Consider the following 23,944-nt stretch of genomic DNA (forward strand, 5'->3'; position numbering starts at 1 on the left):
CCAATGCCGTATGGTAATTATGGGTAGCAGTACCGCAATCTGCATTCCGTTACCTAATTGTCCTAACACAAGAGGATATGTATATGTATATGTATGTAGATATATGTGTTTACGGGTCACCGAATACAAGTGAGGATAGGGGATAAGTGCCGACCGGAAGGTCCTAGATGTGTGTAGATATACATCTGTAGATAAATAGATATACTAGTGAACTCACCCCAATTCTCGATAACTTACAGTGACTTGCTCACTGACGATATCCTGCGGTGTCAATTAGTATCACACGAATTAATTCTATCGAAAAAAGCCACCCCGACTGGCAGGCATTTGTCTTTTGTTGTCCTGAATTATCGTTGGGTTTTTTTTAGAATAGATCTACTCGTTCGAGTCAAAATTTACAGAAAGAAATAAACTATTTTTTAGTAGTTTTTACAAGTTTAAAAATAGTTATTATTTTTTGTCTTTCATAGTTAATAATTAAAACTCGAGATGACGTATCCTTAAATATCTTTAGCAAAATCTAAACAATTTTATTATTGTTATCAAAACTTACTTAAAAAAAATCATCACGTTCACAAACTATTTACAAAAAAACTAGCAAAATAGTTGCAGTTTCTATTTTTTTTTAATTTTGAAAAAGAAAAACTAAAAAAGTTCCTTCGTGAGCAAAAATGGAATAGTTAGATTTTCACGAAACCACGATTTTTTTAATGCATGTGCAATAAGACTTGAAGTTTTTATTCTTGAAAGAATTGAAAACTTGTGAATAGTTTCTTAACAAGCAGAGAGATCCCAGGCACCTATTACACATGGGAAATTATGTAGTAAAATATTTGATTGTAAAAATTTTTATCACGAAAAAACAAATACTTAGCAAAGTATACTTACGCGAAAACTCACCGGAGAGAAAATCTATAGCAATGAGAATAAAATTACAAAAAAAAAAAAAAAAAGAAAAAAAAGCCGGTAGTAATATTTAATTTTAAAAAAACACACGGAAATAAACAAGTAGACTATTACTATGCAAAAAAGGCAATGAATAAGAAAATCCGCCGTGGGTTAGTATAAAAGTTCGGATAAAGTTAATTTTTTTTTATTCTCGACCGGCATTAGTCGAGCCACAACGCATCGGATAATACGAAAATTATTTGAATAAACTGACGAACTTCAAGATTGTCTAAGTCGATCCTTTCTACCCACTTTGCGTATTATAATAACGCTGCGAATAAGACATTTCTTTTCACCCGGTATTTTCTATCCGAGAAAAAATAAAGAAAGAGTGAGCTTATGAGACGCGAGGGCTTATTCGACTAACAAGGACGTGATATCTCTCTTCTGAGTTTACCCTCCAAAGCATTAAACTTTCTTATTCATCCAGCTCAAGATTTATTTACGAAAAAAACCTCCAAGTCTTGGAATCATAAAAACAAATAATATTCCGCGGGTTTTCCCAGCTAAACTTTCGCTAAAATTTGTTCGTCTTATTTTTATAGACTAGTTTTCGTAGAATTGACTGTTTAATTTAACTTATAAGTGGGTTTACAAAAAAGACACTTTTCATACTCCAGAGCGAACAATTCGGTCAATAGTAGAGATGAATTATTTTGTAATTTCAAATTTAAAAAGTCGAAAAATAATTTGTTAAATTTATCGTGACAAATCTTTTTTTTAATAAAAAAAAAATTTTTTTTGAAATCGTAAAAAAGCCGAAATAAAATTATTCAATATTTAATGAATTTTAATAAAAAAAAGAATTTAATCATTCGATTAAATACATTTAATGCAAAAATAACTAAAGATTAAAATTTTGAAGTTTTAAACTATTAAAAATTAATTATTTTATTAATATTACTCCGAATTAAAAAACACTCCAATTATTTAGAACATTCAAAATCTATTCTCTAAAATATTAAATTAATCCTTAAAATTTCAATTAAAAATTCTTGTTTTCTTCAATTATTTTTTATTTTCGGAATTTACAGTTGAATACTCTTTAATTCTTCGTTTCCAATTTTGCAATCCACATTATTTCCTCGCTGTCACCACTTTCATCAAAAGTGTGATTAAATCCCATCCGCTTTAATCCCACTCTCGCACAATCAAAATCATTTTATCAAAAATAATGTCCAATTGATTTTCTCTCCGCCTTCTCGTACTCACAAGAAGCCATTACGTTATCACAATAATCTACATCTCAAAATGGCACTCGCATCTACCCCAGTCATCATTCCGACACCTTTAACCAACCCCCTAATGTCTCTCGCAGACTTTGTTTCCATTCTCATTCCTCACCCTTCACGCCTCTTTCCATCAGCCCTCCCCGAGAAGCAGGAGCGGTGTAACCGATATTATCGGATCGCAACACGTGATTGCAATACGAGATGAGTTAGCTCGAATCGATTCGTTAGCTGGTAAACGAGTGGAGCTTCAAACGTATTTTCACCACCTACTTTTTTCACTACATAGAATCACCCGCGCTTACAATTTATCCCTTTATTTATTTTTATCTTTTTCCATGAATATCAAATGCATGTCCGAGTGTGATCGATTCCGCAGACTGAATTTCACATTTTATATTTCCGTCAACTCATTTTTGCTACTTCGTTTTTTATTTTGTCCCCGATACCTCGTTTTTTACACGCTCTTTTTCTGTTAAATAAAATAATATTGAAAGCAGCTTTGACAGAACTGACTGAAATAAAAAAAAAAAAAAGTCTGGCTAACTTTCCAGATCATACCTTAAATTTTTCAGCTTTTTAAAATTAAAACCTGTCAGTTTTTTTATAAATTTTTGAAATTTTATAATTTTTATAATTAAAAAATGACAAAAAAATAGTATTTGTAAAAACATCAAAGATTTAATTAATCGCGTAAATTGTAAATGCAATGAATTTAGAGAAGTGTTATTAAAAATTTAATAACTTTAATGGAAAAATCAATGAAGTGTATAAAAAAAAATTTTAATAGCCGTAGAAAGTTTTAAATCTAAAGTAACAAGATAATGTTGAGCATGAACTTTTTCAGTGTAAAACAAAGATAAATTAGTAATTAAATCTCGCGCCATTAAATATCCATCTGATAAAGTACGACGACAAAGTGTTAAAAGTTAAAAAAAAATCTAAAACGTTGCAGTGTTGACACGCAATAAGTGACTGGGAAATTTAAGAAAGACTCACCGTACAGTACTTAAACTTGAATCGCATGCTTACGAAATTTCATCCACATTGTGCAATAAATTGCGTTACTATCTTGATAACTTTGAAGAAGCCTTGTGCAGGCTAAGTGAGTATAAATTGCGACTCTAGACGCCGCGACATCTTAAATCGATCGATAATGCTTTCGAGTGCATTACGTTTTTAAAAGTGCTTCAGAAAATTCACCATTAAAAATTATTTCGATTTTTTTTTGTTTAATTTGGAATAATAATAGTAACTAGCAACCTTGCAGTCACTATGTAACTGTCGTGACTTTTGTGATCTATGAATAAATGAAATTTTGCTTTATTAATTAATGACTCTTGTCAAATTGCACTTTAATTTTTTAACTATTGAAGTTTTTGAAGATATAAGCTCATCCCGATGTTACACTCATCAAGAGCTTTCATTTAAGTACCCCCATGCATTTTTATATATTTTTCATATATACATATATATATATAAATATACGTATATAATATATATATAAATATATGAAAAATTGATGTGGGTACTTAAATGAAAGGTCTTGGTGAGTGTAATATCAGGATGAGCTTATATCTTTAAGAATGTCAATAGTTCACGAGATACAAGGTCATTCTCCTAGTAATATAGATAATAACAATAATAAATATTCAGTACATATACGATAATATTTTCCTGAGTCGCATTTATTTAAAGAATGGATTTTCAAAGTAACGTGAGAAAAAATTGGTAGTATCAGTGAGATACTTGAAAACAGAGACAAGAATTTGTCTAGAGACGATCAGCTTGCATCTTCGGGGATAAGGTTCTTCTTGTTATAAGAAGAGTCACTTGACGCAGCACCTGGTTCTCTTGAAAGCTCCAGTACAGGTCCAAGTGCTCATGCTACGAGAAGACGGAATAAGGGGGTAAGTAGACGGTTCAGAGGCATCTCTAGTTCCAGAAAAGTTTCAGCTCGTTGTATCAGTTTCTCAGATCGTTGCACTCCTGTATCTCTCAATCTTTTTTACACATGTATTGCTCTGCTAGAAAAGTCAATCTCGGACGGACGGATAGTGGATTGTGATATACAGTGATCCTCGCAAACACGGATTACTCCAACAGTTACAGCAGATTAGAGCTTCAATAAAGAATCAACCTTATACTTATATTACCATTGCAATGACTTTATCGAGACTTTTTAAGGCAGCTTACATATTTTTGTTCACGGTTCTTACTTCCTCATTCTTTCTTTATGACAATAGTCCTTTTAAATCTAAATTTACTAAAAATAAAATTAGTGGGGCAAAAAAGATGCTTTTAGCTGAAACATGGCTCTAACTTTCTGCGGGATTTTGTAATAACAGAGAAATAAAATTATTTACACGTAGTCAGCTATTTTTAAGCAGTGGGGCTCATAGCTTTAGCTTTCAAACTTCCTTTTAAATTCTTAAATTTTCTTGTTTTGGTTTCGTTTTTATGATACTTTTCAACTTTTTTGCTTATTATGAAAGGAATTTCGTGGAAAACATCTGTCGGTCCAGTTTAATGCTTATTATTCACCTTAGTTTTAATAACAATATTATTCACATAGATTTTTATTTCCGGATGTTATACTAATAGAAACATTATTTTGATAAGAAAAAAATATGTTTAAAAAAAAAAAATTGTCAGTGCAACCAGCTATCTTTTGCTTCAAGAATTTCTTGTCTTGAATTCGAACCTGTTGTCATTCTATTCAAAGGATTTTTATCTTCAATTAATCCAGAAATATTTTTAACTTATAATTGTCAAAAATTAAAAATAATTTCATTTTTATTCAACAGTTTTATGTTTTTGGTTTATTTCAATATTTCTTTATCCAAAATAGCGAATTCGTTTTATTTTAACATATTTTAAAAAGTATTTGACACTCCATTTTTTTTTTTTTTTTTTTTTAAATAAATAGAAGAAAAAAAAACAATAATTATATTAGATTACATGAATATTTTGATTTAACTGTCAAAGGACTTTAACTAGATATCAAAATCAAATAAATATTTTCTTGAATGAAGTTATTTTTTTTTTTTTTAAATATTTTTAATGTTAATCACCATCAAAAGTAAAGAAAAAAATTCCCCGCGTGTACACTTAAGAATCAAAGTTCATTAAAACTTATAGTACTAAAAAGTTTGCATCAGTAGTCCCGTAAATGTTTATTCCAGAGTGCAGTATGTTGTTTCAATCAGTTTATACGATTTCATTCATTGTATCTTGTGTGTCAAGTTTAAATGAACTTTTGAATAATATACACCAGCGAACTAACAATACATGTAGAGTTGTTGCAGTTAAACTAAAAATAAAATATTTCTATGGATTTATTTTATTGTATACCTTTTCAGGTGTATATCATTGTTCTCACACTTTAAAACCAGCCAGAATTATTGTTATTTTATTATCATTATTAATTTCTGACACACATAAAAAAACTTTGATTAATGTTTAATGCATGTTAAGTTACGGTGGACAGCTGAAAATGTCCAGCAAAACACGCTCGCAATATCGATAGCAAAACATCTCGATATAAAGTTAATACAATATACCTCGTAGTTATCAATGCCTTGGGGTTGTTCATTACCAGCACGGAATTCAAATGTTTTGATAACTCCAACGAATATTCAACAACAATCACGCCACATTATTTTAGTACACGAAAATTTACCTTAAGGCTAAGGATCCGTGTTTAGTTGTGTGCCTTTACTTTATTCATGCACACATATTTGCGTGGGTGTTTGTCAGAGTTTAGATTTGTTTTAGAAGGAACAAAATAAACAGTAAAATAGAATTTAAGTAATTTACTACAATTAGAGAACTTGTGTATAACGTACCTGTTATTTTCTGTGAAATATATACTCGACGACCTGTGACTATAATTTGAATAATTTTGTATAAATAGTACGTATACGTTCCGTTCAAATGTGACCTAAAATCTGATTTTTTCTGTTATAGTTCAAAATTTTGTCCGTTTTTTGGGTAAGAGTAACTATTGAGGTTTTATTTCAACAAAAATAATCTAAAAATTAATTTTGCGAAAACTGTACTTTGTACTTAATTGATTTAGAACCGACTAATGCGGATTAAAGCTGTTAAGGAGTGCTGTATTGTTTGGCTGAGTGGATGGAATCATTAATGTCCTTAATGTTAATGATGAATGATAATAATATTAATATTTTGTGTATTAGCTTATTAATTATTAATTAAGACGATGTTAAATATTTCAATATATTGACAATATTGAAAATTGTAAACTTTGGGTGGATTGTTTAGTTTAGTTTTGATTAAAAAACCGGTGCTCAGGTATTATCTGGAAGTGACTATAATGAAGTTGGTACACGCTAAGATTATACAATGTATAAGTAAGTTAATATTACTTTAGTAAACAAGTTTAATTTCTTAGTGTGTGCAAGGAAATTGTTATAGTACTTGGTAAATTTGTATTATAGTTATATTGCAAAATAATTATGGTAGGTAATAATAAATGTCATGAAGTAAAGAGTGAAACAATATAAAATTTAATTATTTTTTGTTTCACTACTACAATTTTTAATTATGACTCTTTATACTCAAGATTAGAAGTTAATTAAATGAAAATTAATAATTATGAAATTTATGATTTTTTATTTAAATTTTAAGATCAAAAATAAAAAATTGCCTTTTACTTTTAATTTTAGGATCAAATTATAGTAGTGATAAAAATTAATAATTTTTATTTTATTAATAAATCCCAAATTTGGAACTTATAAATTATCTGATCAATTTTTTAAAATTATAATTCAAATCATTATAATGAAGCTTCGTTTGTGATAATTTTAATAAATCACATATCAGTATTTAAGAAAATTTGATTAAATCCTAATAAAATTTAACAAATTTCAAATACATTTTTTATTACTATTAAATAAAAATTTTCCTACCGTATAAATTTAAAACTGCTTGTACAAAGGACTAATTTAATTATTATTAAACTATAAAAAAAATTATGTACTCAAAGAACTTGATAAAACAACAATACAAGCTAATTAATAAAATATGTTCAACGTGACTAATTTATTTGTGCACCAAAAACAATCCCAGTCTAAAAGTTCGAGCAGGATGATAAAGTTTTACAAAGACTTTTAAGGCTATAATTTAAAAGTCAAATATCGGTCGTAATGTTTATCATGTTTAATTAAACGTGTAAACTTGATCAGAAGACTGACGGCAATAATGCATGTAGAGTGGTGTAGTGTCTTTAAAAGCTACAAGTGGCCAGTTGCCATGATGCTTTCTCTTTTCAGTTCACTCGGTTCTCGTTCTCTGCACAAACTGTACACCCTCAGTACATTTCTCTCCCTTGATTTACGGTCGACCTCACCTTTCCGAGTTTAAAGTTCAACGGATAGGTAAACAGACTCGATTCCCACCCGCATCCCATTAGTACTTCCAAAGGGCAGCTCTCTGTTTCGGCTACTAAACACCAACACCAAAAACCGTCCTTGTGCTCAATGGTCCTTCTGAAAACAACTAAAATTCAATACAAAGACTCAATTCAATCAGTTTAATGATTCCAGTGTTTTTTAAAACCGTCACGATCATTTAAAATTTAACTTTTTGTTACTCGCGATATATTGAGGGAGTCACCACATATTTTTATTTAAAATATTACAAAAATTATCAGAATTATTTAATTATTAAAAAAATAAAAAAAAAATTTTCCCGGAATATTTGTAAGGCATTTTTATGAAATTTAAAAATTTCTCAAACATTAAATTAAATTAAATTTAAAAAAAAAAAAAAAAAACAGGTTCTTACATTTTATTCGAATTTTACAAAGTAATATTTATGAAGTCAAATAAACTGACCGCGTTCGTGGAAATTTAATAACTACATTAAATATGAATTTGAGCTTTACATTAAATATTTTGAGCGCTTTAAATTTATTTCGCAATACTATGAAGCTAAAAATAATTGCATCGATTTTCCGCAAAGTTAAAAAAAAATTGAAAAATTTTCCAAAAAGTATTTTTGTTATTTTATCATATCCCTTGAGAGTTTTAATATAAAAATTTTAATTTACCAAAGAACTTGAAAAAAAAAAAAAAAAGGAGAGACTTAAATCTTAAAATAATTTTGTGTGACGAAAGCGCAGACCACAGAGCTCGTAGTGTTTCTCATAGTATACATGAGATGGAAGAGCAAAATAAGAAAGAGGCAATGAAGAGGAGCGAAGTGATGCGAGGTTGAGTAAAATGGATAGCGGTGGCACATATATGAAATAGAAAAGGGATGAAGAGGACAGCTGAAGCCGAGTTGCCATTGGGAATGACCGGTTCGCCATTAAGGGATTCCAGTGGCGTCCGTCCGTTCGAATGACGACCTCCAGCGATCCGGAAAATAAATCTCGTCTCATTCCCAGTACACGATAGTGGAAGCCCACCCATACCTCTTTTATATACTTCCCTCGATCCATGCTCTCGGTGCTCCCCACGTATGTCCAGGCTATGAATTCCCACCAGCCGACTATACCGCTACCTGCACTACTACCTTCGTCTCTGTGTGCTCTATCCTCTTTGTGTGTCTCTTCGAATCAACCTATATTTCTGCACATCCTGCCTCCATTTTCAGTGAAACCCAACCCCTGGCCATCGAGAAGAGAAGCTTGTCAAGCAATGACGCAACAGCTATTTCATATTGTAACCTCTTGACCATATTTCGTGCCGTCCGGCTTCCACTACGGATTTTCGATCATTTTGATCATCTGATGGATTTCAATAAATTTTGTGTTGTTATTAATTTTGTGCTGGATGGTTGTGAAAATTGGTTAAATTTTTATAATAGACAAATTTTCAGGATTTTATAAATTGATACTAATTTAAAAATTATGCTGATGTAGAAAATGGGGCGAAATTTTAACTGCAGGTCAAGAATTTTTTTATTAAATTTTTATAAACTACAAATAATACAAGTTAATAATTTAAAATAATAATAAAACTAGCTGTCAGTAGGCTTGCGTTGGAATTTTTGTCTTTGTTAGCAAAAAAATTTCTTAACCTCACTTAAAAAAAAAAAAAATTTGAGTAAAAAAATTCTTAAACTTAAAAAAAATAAAATTTATTAGCAATAGCGTTTAAGTAATTAAAATATTTTTTTCTGCGATCTAAATCCAAAATTAAACCACGATTAAAACTGGTTTGACTTATGTGGCCACACATGAAGACAGATGCGGGAAAGTTTAGTGTTTAACACTAATATCACCGTCATCTCGTTCTCTCTGAGTCTCTTCTTCGGATACTTAGCGTCTCGCTTGTGCTCTCACCCTGATTACGCGATCTCGTACTCGCTAATGACGTCATTACGTCAAACTAACAGCTGACTTATAACAGGCACACCTAAGGCGTACCGTGGAAACTCGAGCATGCCAAGTGGTGCTAAATATTTTACATATTATATCCTCGTATTTTTGCATGAATACACCAATAAATTGATATCGAAATATTGATAAAAAATTCGTTAGAAATGAAAGATATGTTTGTCATATGCTATTTGTAATATTTAATAAATATGCGATAATTTATTAATCGAATAATTAGTTCAATATGGGACACGGTTAATTAGTTTAATTTTAATTATTTGATAACTCACAAATTTGCTCAATTAGTGTTAAAATACTCGGTAATAAATTTTTTAAATTAGCCGTCATCTATTATATTACGGTAAATTATTTATTTAACACAATTTAGTGGACGACAACATCAATTAGGACATTGATAAAAAATTAATTTGATTAATAATGACAATTTTTGAACTATGAAAATTATTTAAAAAAATTTGGTTATTTTTAATCAAGCGTAAAAATTATTGAATCAATTAAAATTGACTGTGATCAAGAAAAATTTTTTAAGTCAATTTTTTGAATAAAAATCAACTTTTAAAATTTTTCAGCTTCTAAGTCGATAATTTTTGTCACGCTTTTAATCCTTATTAAGTAGAAAAAGTAACAGTATAAATAGAAAATGATTAAATTATAAATAAACATTCCTTTGAGCTCTCTATAATGTCCAATTATAATAATGGGATAAAGTAAAAAGAAATGGTGTTTTGTGATATTATTCGAATTAGATATTGACTTTTATTGAAATTATTCCCGTATCTAAAGAGAAAATCCACCTTGAAGTTCTGCACAAAGCACAAACAGTAGATGCATCATTATTATTCTCGGGCACACTGTGTATAGAAAGTTGAGAATAGAGAGGATAAGACCACCATTGAAATCGCGTTCAATCGCTTGTATAGAAAAGCTTTGGCACAAGAGAGAAAAGAAAATTTTTAGCTTCACCGACCAGGTAAACAATAAGATACTTTTTTACTGTTATTGTTAGTCGGCGTCTTGTGTTGTTTTTCACCGAAATAATTACGAAAAACGATATTTAACAATTAAAACTCAACAAAATATCCTCATTGATTTTCATTATTAGAAGTTTCTTAATAGCCATCTTCAATTCAAAGCTTATTTTGTTAATGATTAAAATAAAATACACTTGACTTGATTTTAATAGAATCGAAAAGCTTACAAAAATTTGTAAGCTTTTATCGTCAATTATTATATTTCCATTTGTTCTTAAATCCAGCTTTAAATTCATCCGATTTCGAGTAATTACGCTATTAATAAGTAAGTAAAATATTATATTTCAATTACCCAATTATAATAATGATTGATGCATCTTGTTCTCTTCAATAAAAATTAATTATTTTTTCAAACAACATTGGATGGAAATTAATTATAAAAAAAAATGTAGAAATTTGAAAACTTTACCGAAAAAATCAAACGATCATTACGAGTCATAAAATTTTGGATTTTCTAAACTTTCTGATAATTTTTTTGTCTTACCAAAAGAGACAAGCTTAAAGGAACGCATATGAATAAATACTACTATAAATCCAATTATGCTTATTATTAGAGCGAGGGTGATAGGGAAGGATAGTCGATACGTACAGAGAGAGTAGATGTACTAGTATATAATCGAATTTTCGGATCAAAGGGGCATGCAGCACTGTTACCTTACACCGTTGAAGGTGATACACCCCCCAGGCACCATCGCTCCTTCAAATGAAACTATCCTAATCGATTTTCACCCATCTCATTTCTCATGTATACTTTGCACAACTGTGCAGTTATATAAATAATCATAATCGCTCGTACTCGGTGATGAATTGCAGAAGCCCCACATTAATATCTAATATGTCTGGTAATAAATTGCTCGTCAAAAGTCGACTGGATATTTGTCTGGATAATTAATTGCAGAGCAGATCCGCAGGTGATTAGGCGAGTAGTTTTTTCATTCATTTGTTTGTTTGCTGGTGTTCTTGTACGTTCCGGGTTGTTTTTTAACAGTGGAGAGGCTTCAACGGGTGTAAGGAGTTGATTGATATGACAATTACGTAGCAAATGGTGTGCGACAAGTGAGGGTGTTAAGTTGAGAGCTCCGACCCCTCGTTAAACTCAAACTACTTTTGAGGGTCATCGTTGACTGCTGGGACAATAGGTTTATAAGTGTGATTACACTATTTCATCCTGGTGATTATAATTACTTTTAATATTTATTCATTTCTTTTTTTTTCTTTTTAATAAATTAATTTGGCAATTTTAATGGGTCTGGGACTAAATATTTTGTTCAAAAATGTCCTAATACAACAATATCCGAATATTTTACTAAAAAAAGACCTGGATATTTTTCTAACGATATTTTGGGATAGGTTATTGTTATCAGAACATTTTTGTATAGGATTTTAAGCCCTAATTCAATATTCATCATTTAAAAGTATAATAAAATTCTAAGTTACTGCAAGCGAGAATTTTAGGCTACATTTTTCCACCTATCGGCAATTGCGGAATTAAGTTTAAAAATTTTATTTTAGAGACTAAATATCGGGATTTTAAATTACCAACGTTGACTAAAAATAAAAAAAAAAAAGCCAATTTTCTTTTTTTACCAGTTTTTTAATAAAATACTGCAAGTTGTTATAGATTCTTTTAAAATAAATTTAATTCCTAAATTTTAACTCAATTTCAATTTATTATTATTATTATTATTATTATTAGTAGTTTTATTATTTAAAAAATTTTAAATGAATTAAAATTTTTAATAAAAAGTTTTTTAACTTTAAAAAATAAAAACTCTTAAATTTAATTTGTATTAATGATGAAAATATTATCATCTACAATAAAATATCCTGTTAAAAAAATTTTATCGAGTTTGAAAACCAATAAAATAGTTATTAAAAAATACAAAGTGGTGAAAAGAGTTTGATGCGTCTTTTTATGTGGAGAACTAAGTGAATAAAGAGAATCATCGAAGCAATTTATTTTATTGATATATTTATTATTATTATTATTATTATTTCAATTGTTATTACAGTTTTATTGTCGTTATTTTATTTGGACTTTATTCACTCGGTTCCTTTTATTCGTGTCGAGTTTCAAAGACGGTTCTTTTTATTCCGAGAGGGATTGATGCAAGGCCAAGACGTGAATGGATTTTTTTAATTTTCTCTTATTATTTCATCCACTTATTTTTCTTGTTATCCTTTGCGGTGATAATATTTACCGCTTTTCTCATCATTATTTTAAATTAAATAACAGAAACAAATTTAATATTGAATGACAATAATAATACATATATACAATATTGCAAAAATATTATACCGCTGAATGAAATCATTAAAGTCATTACTGCAGATTTAAAAGTTATTTTCTTAATCTAAACATATTATTTTAGTTTCGATAAATAATTTTTTGATAAGAATTTTTATATTCGTTCAATTATTAATCATTAAAATTGTTAATATGAAAAAAATAAAAATTCCTTTATCTAGTCAGTAACTTTAATTTCTTTTTTAATTGTTAAGTATTTTAATGCTTTACTTCTTTGATGCCAAATTTCATTTTATTAGATTGTATCTGCTTTTTATCGTTAAATTGAATGTAGGAGTGCTCACAAGAGGTTAGAATTTTCCAGCGTCCATTTCAAATAATTGACTGAATTATATTACAGCCTGAAAAAAAATAGTTGATAAGAGAATGTGCCAGTACTGACAAACGTTCAACGAAAGTCAAATTAATTTATATGGATCCTTGAAATAGTCTTTTCGATCACATATTTACGATTGGTTGGATTCTAACGCAAGTTCTACCTCTTGATTATTTATCGTCAAAGAAGTCAGAGTATATAGTTGTAACTGTGAATAAAGGGATTTTTATTTCAATTCCAATTACTTTAAAAAATTCTTGTGTTAATTTTTAGTAACAATCTGAAATGAAAATTTGATTGTATCAAAAGATTCTGTAAATTTAATTAAAAATATCTCACTAATCGTCAAAAGTTTTATGTGAAATTTCATTATTCAATAATCAAGAAATTATTGAGAAATATTATCAAGTTTATTTAATAATAAATGAATAAAAAAAATAATGATAATAAATTTAATAAAATTGGGATTTTTTCAAATTTATTTTTGTACGTTTCAGTGAATTTACATCATAAATTTAATAGCTATGTAAAAAATTACACAATAGGGATAAAATGATTTCCTGAATTACCATGATAAAAATAATCAATAAAAATTTTTATAGCAGATTTTAATATTAAATTATTATTGTCGATAATACTATTAAGACCGAGTTCAAAGTTGTTATTATCACAAAAGTTCCGAACATTGAATTGGCGTTTCATATATAACTACTATAGTAATCCTCTCGAGTAGTATAGCAGTAGTCCTAATCTTTCATACTACTCAAATCTTTGTTCTTCAAACTATCAATTTATTAATTAAAAAAATAATAAAAAAAATAATCTCAGTAACTAACAACTAATAACAATCACTAAAAACTTTTCATCACAAAATTATTGTTAAATTATCTATTAATAAAACAAATAATTGCCCTCAGTATTCGTAAACACAAACATTAAATTGAATATTTTTACCCAAATTGACAATCCCAGGATTAGTATTATGAAGATTAAAATAGATTACTAAGATTAGAGATTTATAGAGATACAAATCATTTATTTGCCATTCGAAATACTCGTTCTAATCCTCTGTAAATTCCATTTTAATTTACTACAAACTATTAATTTTAAATCTGACTAATTAATTCATTAAAATTCTAATTATCGTTTGGTTATATAATTCTACCACGAGTAGACTCGAGGAAAATTGAACAAAATGAATTTTTACGTCAAAGTAACAATTTACAGCTAAAGAAAAATGAGTAACGGAGCTCATAAATCGACGAAACTATTGCTGACGTGAATACACAAATGTATCACTCAAAATTTATAATAAAAAAAAAAAAAAATAATCGATGGGTGGAAAAATAAAAATAAAATGAAAATATAACATATGTACAGCATCTGTGGGACCGATTAAAATCTCGTTTTGCGATATCGCGAAGTGACGCACTACCAGATCATACACTCTTTCGCTCTATATGTGTTCTTTGCAGTATTGTTTGAACTCTGCGAGCTATTGCGATGAATCACACGCAATATCGTTGATTACTTTGTGCAATATAACATGGACTAAAATTGAGAATCAACGTATATACATATACATATGACTGTCTGTGTGAAATAACAAATGAACTAAATACAAAATGGGCTTATGATCTTTTACCCAGATGCTCGCAATGTATTGAAATGATAAAATACACTATTCGGCTTATAAATATTCATATTAATATTTTATTTATAAGACCAGCTTGTTCCAACTGCATTTAAAACTAATTTTTATGTTAAATAGTACTAAAGTTTTGTTAAAATTAAATTATACTATTTTATTTTTTATTTATTTACAATCAGTAAAAGTAAAGTGAGTGAAAAATTCCGTAAATGAATTAAAGGTAAATAATTACTTCCAGATTTGTTTTTGATTTCCTTTTTAAAAATAATGAGATTTATTTTAGAGGACATATGTACAAAAATAGTGGTGTTGTTTCAGAAGACGGAGTGGGTGTATGAATTATTCAAGTTTCATTAAAATTGTTGGTTTGTTTTTTACTGCCAACATAAATAATTTGATGTATGAAATAAATATCACAGCAAAAATAAATTGAGAGCCACTTCAATGAATCTGATAATAATTACCGAGTAACAATAGAAATCTAGAAATTTTTTTTACACACCTCATAACGCAAATGTGTGACGCTATGTAAAGTGTTTTTATATAGGAACAATAACGTAAACTAAACAAACTTTGGTATTTTCTCCGTTATATCGAGTTTTTTGTTAAATAGAGTTTCCACTGTATTTAAGAATGCAGTGATTTAATTTTTTGTATTGTTACTGTACAGAGTTTTGTATTGTTATTGTACAGAGCTATTTACGCTTACCATTAGTTGGATTAAAAATTTTTTTAAATTATTTTCTTGCAGGACTTCAATCAGAGATTTAAAATTTTTAGTTATTTTTTTTTTTTATTGTAAAAAAATAATTTTCTTAAATGTCCAATAAAAATTGATATGTTTTGTATGTTCCAAAACATGATGACATTTAAATGAAAGATGATGACAGTTAACTACGAATTGTAGGGCGCAAACTGGTACGGATGTAAAAGGAAGTAAAGAGTTTTGCTCGTGTTGGCATATACATGTATACTTTACTAAAAAAAGTAGTAAGCGGCAGAAGAGTGATTGGTGAGAGAATGAATAGCATGATGGGTGAAAATGGATTGTTCGTTTTACATTTTATTCACACAACTATTGTTCTCCTATTTACGTTTTTATTTCGATATTGCTTTGCATATAAATTTGTTTTTTACCTCTGTATTATATTCTATTGATTTTAAATATACAAAAGCAAACCCAATTTGTTCCTCTGTTACTTTAATTAACTCAAAAAAAAAAAAAATATTTATAAATTAGTATTCTTTTATAAATGCTGGGTGTTTTGTTTTAATAAATTTAAATTTATTAATAGTCATTATTTAGGTCACACATTTATTAAATTTATTTTCTTCTACGATTTATTCGCTTAAGTCGATTAATTTATTAATTGAATTATTTATTTTCAATTTTCTGCATGTAGGTGGATCAATTTAATATGCAAAATAAACTTTTATGAGTTTTTAAATTTTAATACAACCTAACAAGCTTTGAGGGTCTTTTATTAAATCTTATTATCCGGTAACTAGATAATCATCCCTTATCAAAAGTTATTATCCGAGCCAAAGTTCAGATAACCTTGGTATCTAAACTGTAGTATCAAATATCAGTAATCATCCATAACTCAATACTTAAATCTTATGAAATAATATTTGATATTCGAATCGAGAATGGAACGTAGATAGAATTAATTGGACATTAAGAACATTAAGTAAACTGTGAAGATTCTTCTAAATAATAAATTACTTAAAAAAATTTAATGAATTAAAATAAATAGTTTTTTAGTCAAAAAATAAATTTTAGAAGACTAAAATTTTGTTGATCAAAGTGGACTTTTTTTTTATGTTTGTGTCCTACAAAGCAATAGTATGCAGAAACCGCCAAGTTAGACTGTAAAAAAGTCAGTGGAGTTCATGACGTTCCTTACATAGCCAGTAGAATGATCTCCGTATCTGGGATGCCCATGAAATCCGTGGCACCACCCACGCCTGAGCTCTGGGAGCGAACCGTCTGAGTCGGCCATTCTCGTACAAATACACCGCTTATACACTGTACTACTATGCATTACAATAATACAGATGGTACCGGATGCTTCAGATGGTGTAGAGTCTCTTCTTCCTTTACGCTTCTCTCAGGAGCCTTTCACTCCCTAACCCCTCGATTTCAACATCTTCTTGTTCAGCCTCATCCCCTTTTACTGGCAATACTTGCTGCATACTATTCCGACAAATGTGTAGTGTACTCTATATAGTTATACATAGTAACTGGGGATTACAATGTTATCTTCACATTTCAATAACAATAATAATAACAGCAGGGCTCCACCGCGACGCTATTGCAATCGTCTTGTCTGCCAACTAATCTATTTCAACAGTCTACCAAACCATTTACTCTCTATTTATGTTAATTGCTAAAATCATTCCTAGATTATCACGAATATTAGGTAATGCTAGGTGCACCCCGTACTGCAAAGCGTTTTACTGCTAACAATATGGATAGTTAATTGAGTTAATGAGGTTTCCTGGAAATACATGGAAATAAAATTTTTCTTTATTGAATAATGACTTTTGTTAAATTGCACTGTAATTTTTTAACTATTGACATTTTTAAAGATACAAGCTCATCCCAATGTTACACTCATCAAGAGCTTTCATTTGAGTACCCACATGCATTTTAATATATTTTTCATATATACATATATGTAATAGATAGAAATATATGAAAAATTGATAAATACTTATCTTAATATTCTCCCAATAGATTAAAATTTAAACAGTTAATTCGGATAATTTTCAATTGATCAAATCCCTTTGAAGTAAAATTCACTCACTGAAAAGTTTTATTTATATTATTAATAAAAAAAAAAAAAATTAGGAAAACGGTTGACCCTAAATGTTTCTTAAAATTGTACTTATGACTTTTTTGAGCTCATCGAGCTCTAAAAGTGAGCTGTTCTAAGCTTTTGAGCTCTTCGAGCTCACTAAATAATCGTCTGAGCTGTCAGTTTAAAAGTTTTGAATTATTGTTCTTGAACAGCAGGAGTTAAAAAAAAATTATTGAAAAATGTTGTTAGACTTTTTTTTTTTTCAAGAGATTCGGAGTGTCTAGAAAAATAGTTGATGCGATATAGTTACATGGTACAATGCAGTCCCGCGCTAGATGAAGCTAAAAGGAAAAGCTGAGGTTTCAAATTCTTAGCATGTTCTCGAATAAAATAAAAAAAAAAAATATTAAGAACCACGTCGCAGCGAAATAAAAAAAAACCACGAAACCGATAAAAAGAAGCATAAGAATGAGACTAAAAAGTTTTAAAGAAAAAAAAAATGTGCTTTTCTTTAACTTGAAATACTAAACGTCTTGTACGATCGCAAACTTTTTATCATAGCGGTAACGAAATAAATACAAAGAGGTTAGGAAAACTTTTCTCCGGCAGTTGATTTTCATTTTTAATTGACGAGTGAAAATAAATAAAGTTCAATTAGACTGTAAATTTTTGAAGAGTTGAAAAGAGAGTCGGGCTTTGTCTACGAACAAAAAGAAAGTTAATAGGGAGTTAGCGGTGGAAATAAAAATTGAGGAAAGATGAAAAGGGTGGAAGAATACATTGGGTGAAAAGGTCACAAGTATTTTTTTTTTTTTTTCGATAACGCGTCAATGTAGACGCGTCCAATTATTTGAGCTAGTTAGACGGGTGAAATCCCTCACGACAGCTTTCAATGAAGTGCTGGTAAATTTCTTTTATTATATTACTATCACTATTACGATTACTATTACGAACTCTAAAAGTGATAAAAGAGGGTAAAGTGATTGGAAGAAGTGTGTAAAGTCCGTGGACCGTTGTTGCGCATCTTTCTATACAATTTAGTAGACAACTTGGTTCAATAGAAATCAAAGGGCCTTTTTTTTTTTCAATCAAATCCAATAGAAAAATTTTTTTATTATATTTTTAGATTGTTCATTTTTTTTATCTAATTAAAAATTTTAGTTAAATTGTTTTTTTGAAATAAAACAGACAGATTATTTTTTTATTACAACAAAAATATTGCAATAAAAAATTTATTTATAATTTTTGTATCAGTGTAATTCTAAAATTAAACCACTCTCAAAATACAATTTTAGTATCACTTATAGTGTAATTTATAAACTAATATAATTTTCTATGAAGATTGTATGTCAATTTATGGATGTTTATTTTTTTGACAATAATATCATCGAGGTAAAATAAAACTGTGTAAAAATAGTATTGCGTCAAAACAAAGGTAAGTGTTTTATAAATAGTAACAGGTGTTCAATATTTACGTGATTAAAAATAATACGCACCTCATAATAAGGCATACTTTGTAACTGAAGACCTTTATTACCTAATTTTTAAATTATTTATGCAAACAATACTAAGAGATAACGGTATTTACTTAGTGAGAAATAAAAAAAATTTTTAATTATTTTAGAAATGTAACTATTGCATTTATCTTCATGACGGAACTGTCAAAAGACTTTGCTAATTAATGTAAATTATATTTCAAAGCCCATCAAACAAGCTTTAATTATCATATCATTTTATTTTCCTCGGCTGCAAATAACCTATTCGTCAGTAGGTATTCAATGAAATTTTACTATTGCATTCGTTTTTCGTAAGTTTTCCCAAAGAAAGTGATTCTGTCAATGTCATTGAAGAATTTGTATTATCAGGAAATCTACTTCCATTTCGGCTGCCAAATAGCACTTTTTTATTGATACAGTATTTCGGTTTTTCTATTGTATGTGATTAAGTAGAAATGCACGATTGGTAAAGCACGTGATTCGGCACGGGCGTAATTCGCGTGTACACGTGATCTAATCAGCATTCTAATGCAGGTCGATTAGAAGCAAGAGAAATTCTTTGTACGATAATAAGATATTATAAACATTTATAAGATTTAAATACGTACTCAAAGTGACACTTAAAAAAAAAATTCTCTGATTTAATCAAAAAAATCATTTTGAAAAATTTCATTGTCTAGATTCAGGACAATGAATTCTTAAACTAAGAAAAATGAAATAGTTCAAGAATTTTTTTCATAAAATCAAGACAAAGAAACACTTCAAAATTCTTCTTTTGAATCAAGTTAATTATTTTTTATATGTACACTTCGAGTAACAATAAATCCATTGACAGTAATTAATCAATCATTAATTTAAATTTGGATTTACTCATGAATACTATTGCGTTTTATCATCGAAGTGATTACGAACATTATAGTATCACGTGCTTCACCAGATTTTTTTGTGAGTGAGCGCGTGATTCAACATTTATTTAATCAAGAAATTATCATTAACTAACATTAATTGACGTTAATGGATGAAGATTAAGACAGATACTGATTTTATTTATAGATCTAAAGTCCAAAGTCCATCGAAAAATTTATTATTAGTTAATATTTTGTAATAAATTGAAATAGATACTAATCAAATTAATTAGATAATTTATATGGGATTGTTTTGCAGCATTATAATTTCACATGATCACGAAATACTCATCCAACTTTTTTTTTTATTTATAATCATAACATATAACATTCTTCAAGCAAAGAAGTTGGTGCGAATCAAATTTTAATGTAAATATTTAAATAAGATACACGTAAAATATCAATTATACATTGTTTGAAGTAAAATTATATTTGTTATGTATTTAACTACGACGTAAAAAATTACCTTATTACCATCATAATTTTTATTTAACTGTAATTATTCGGTGCTATTACTCACCCGTACGTTAAGTTTACTACATAAAGCCGAACAATTGTTAACCTGGCATCAATCGAAAATAACTTCTAATCAATAACGGATTTCGTTATTTTTATTTTCTATAAATTTACGATGGATAGAAAATTATTTTTATATTTTAGTTTAATTATTTCACTATTCAGTCAAGTAAATACTTTTTTTTTATAAATTAATTTTGATTATTTTTAAAGAAATCAGACAGCAAAAGAGTAATATAGTTTTTTGTTAATTTATTTTAGATTCAATCGAAGGCAATTAATAGTAAATGTTTTATCAATGATGATTTACCGGTGCTTATTAGTCAATTAGATGGTTATGTTACGCCATTGGCAAAAAATGAAGTGCCTATTGGAATGGAATTTCAGGTAATTTTGTAAAAACGATTTTTCATTTTTTCGCAATATTTTTTAATAAGTTTTCTTGAATACATAATTGACAATTTTCAAACTTTAAGGTTGTTAATGAGATTACCAAGAGTGATCTTTTTAAAGACTTTCATCCGGAAGTTGAATACGAAGGTGTTCATTTTTTGGTAAATTTAATTTTATTTTTTATTTTTTTATTATTAAATTAATAAATTAATTCAAATAGAGATAATAATTGTCCAATTGACGGCGCATCTAGCGCTATTTAATGACCAAGTTGCCAAGTGATATAAAATAAAAAAAAATTTTTATTGACATTTTTAAATTTTAAAATTGAGAAAGTAGGTAATTGTTTTATTTTAAAAAAATTGTATTTATATCTGGCATTGACTATTAAATAATTTAAAAAAGTTAGTGGATCTGTAAGTTTTTGTATTTTTATAATTTATAAAAATTTAACCCTACTGGGCTGAAAATTACGAAATTTTATAATTAATATATCTAGTAAACAAAAGTAAACAAAAAAAAAGAAATAAAAAAGATTTACTTTGATTTTGACCGTCACAAACTTTGTGAAAAATTCGCGGAAAATTCTGATTTTTTAAATATTTTATTTTAAAACACATTATCAAATATTTTACATTATAGATCAACGGAAAACCTATAACTGTCGATCTGAATGACAACAGTCCATTAAGTCGGAAACTTGAGCTATTTTTGACCGAAGATCGAATCAGCGATTCATCGCTATTAATGTTGGAATTTACGGTAAGTGAGATCAACAAAAATAATTATAAATTTCAGAAAAAACTAGAAACAATATTTTCCAAAGAAAAATTATTTTTCAGATTGACCGAATACCAATTGAGGAGTGCGATGGAATAAACCATCTAGAGCCCCCCGAAGCAGTGAAATTTTGACCAAATAAATTATATTTTTTTATAACGAATAAATTATCGAAAAAAAAAAATTACTTTGGTTAAATTAATGATAGTAAATAAACGTGAATTATAATTGTAGAAATTATTGACTAAGTTAAAAAAAGGCATTAAAGATAAAATTATTGATAATAATCTACGCAAGACAATAGAAGGCAAATTGAACGAAACAATTCGCGAGTAATCATGCAACTCCTGAGGAGTACAAACTTGAATGAGAGGAAGGGGCCATCGTCGGTTAGATTTTAGAGGAAATTTCAAATCCCAATGACATCCGTACCTACCAGACCAAAGGAGCAGTCTTATCGATTACCTCGCCGCTACTACATGCTATATAATATATATTATATATATATACTATATGCTATATAGCAGTTGTCTTAACTACCTACGTCTGTGACAGCAATTATCTGTGATTTCATCCGAAACTTTACTAACTTAATGCAGGAAACTTTTAAAGATCATAATTGTCTATTTGAGGGGACGTTTCCGTCCAAAGAGGTCAAACAAATTTATTTCTTTAAATATCCGCTACGATTTTCATTATCAACTTTATTTATGGGACTCATTATCTTTTTTATTATTTACTAGAATTCAAATTTGCGCGCGCATGAGTTTCGGATTTGCATATATTTTCATGCTTATGATATATTCGACCAATCACGTTACGAATAGTTTGCTTACGTGATATATTTTCATATTTTTCATCTAAATTTCATCTAAATTATAAGAGTTGATTGTCATTAGAAAATTCATTTACTCGCGTAGTATTTTTGGATTATGCTGTTAAAAAAAAAATGTAAAGGAAACTTTTATTATTAAACAGAAAAATTTATAAAAATTTTCTGATTTTTAATTTTATTAAAAGTTTTAAAAATTTGAAATTTCAAGTTAATAGCCTAAAATTTGAGCTATTTTTAAAATTTCATTTCTTTATCAAGGTAATGACTAATGCTTTCAAATTTTTATAACGCTTATTCTATTACTTATCAACTACATGAAAATAAAAATCAGAATAAAAAAAAAATTTTTTTTAAGTTAGAAAAATAGTGCTGAAGTCCCCTTCTCCAAAAAAATGGACCTGACTGGTGCGTGTTGATTAATCTCTCCCTCTGATCTAAAATAAAAAAAAATGACGCAGTTTTAATTAGTATAAGTATAGTTATCGTTCGAACTATAATGAAAAAAAAAAATATTTGACAAAAAATAAACTAAAAATTTGTTCTGCAATCTCGACTTTTTACACTGTAAGGTAAATTATTGCTTGAATTTATTTAGTCATACACTTATTATCACGTTCAATATTAATCGTTGAAGATATACAATATTGATGATAAAAAATAAAACGTTAAATTGACAGACTAATCGGTGACATTTACCGATTACTTTAAGCGTTCATCCCTACTACTCAAGTGTCCTGATGGCACAGCTCTCATCCTCAGTACCGTCGGTTCGTTCGTTGACGTCATAATAACGATAACTACTATAACTATCCTCAAGAGCTTCTGCACGTGAACGTCCACGTCCAACGTTGGCTTTCAATCTCCCATGAGATATATAGTTGATTTATGGCTGCGCTGTTGCCACGCTCAATTTAATACTTTATGTTTTCACAATCTCATTTGTTCATGCCGTAAATAAAAGGCTTTATTATTTATTTTATGCATAATTATCTGCCGTCTCGGCGCTTATTTAGACCCAAACTCGGGTTCTAAATTATTTCATCATTTTTCACTGAAAATTAGTTTAATCGCGGAGAAAAATGATGTTCGAAATTTGATCTCAACACAATTCTTTTAATTATTCACCAATGCAATGTAAAAAAAATATAGAAAAGTACTATTTATTTTTACTGTAGCGTACCAATTAAAATTAATAAACGTGAAAAAATTAATGAGATAAGTACGCTCTTGACTTTTCAGCTGCATAAAAAATCACACATTTCAGGAATAAGTTACAGTCAATTCTAACAAACATTTATAAAATTGTAATTCTAATAAAATTTTATGCAATTAGTTAAATACTATTAAGTTTTTTATACTT

The 23,944-nt window shown here is 28.4% G+C and overlaps 1 protein-coding gene across 4 annotated transcripts; it reads left to right on the forward strand.

Annotated features, from left to right (window-relative positions):
- Positions 1-3,933: 3,933 nt before the first annotated feature.
- LOC141534889 (uncharacterized) lies at positions 3,934-21,948 on the forward strand. 4 transcript variants are annotated; one of them, XM_074254509.1, is made up of 5 exons: positions 3,934-4,087; positions 20,838-20,963; positions 21,053-21,130; positions 21,612-21,731; positions 21,812-21,948. In XM_074254509.1, the coding sequence occupies exons 2-5, from the start codon at positions 20,952-20,954 to the stop codon at positions 21,881-21,883; spliced, it is 282 nt and encodes a 93-aa protein (XP_074110610.1). In that variant the 5' UTR covers positions 3,934-4,087; positions 20,838-20,951; the 3' UTR covers positions 21,884-21,948. The 4 variants fall into 4 exon arrangements, with proteins under 4 accessions (XP_074110610.1, XP_074110609.1, XP_074110608.1 ...); XM_074254508.1 differs by lacking the exon at positions 3,934-4,087 and adding an exon at positions 11,545-11,751; XM_074254507.1 differs by lacking the exon at positions 3,934-4,087 and adding an exon at positions 14,498-15,075.
- Positions 21,949-23,944: the final 1,996 nt, after the last annotated feature.

Source organism: Cotesia typhae, unplaced genomic scaffold (assembly GCF_013202065.1).
Source record: "Cotesia typhae breed Kobodo isofemale line unplaced genomic scaffold, CoteBio_Ctyphae scaffold_13, whole genome shotgun sequence".
NCBI classification, from domain to species: domain Eukaryota; kingdom Metazoa; phylum Arthropoda; class Insecta; order Hymenoptera; family Braconidae; genus Cotesia; species Cotesia typhae.

Excerpts from the sequence above, each read along its gene's own strand:
- LOC141534889 (XM_074254506.1), top strand. The coding sequence starts at position 20,692 with ATGGATAGAAAATTATTTTTATATTTTAGTTTAATTATTTCACTATTC. Across the intron at positions 20,964-21,052 it reads CTATTGGAATGGAATTTCAG|GTTGTTAATGAGATTACCAA; the intron begins GTAATTTTGTAA and ends TCAAACTTTAAG. Across the intron at positions 21,131-21,611 it reads ACGAAGGTGTTCATTTTTTG|ATCAACGGAAAACCTATAAC; the intron begins GTAAATTTAATT and ends TTTACATTATAG.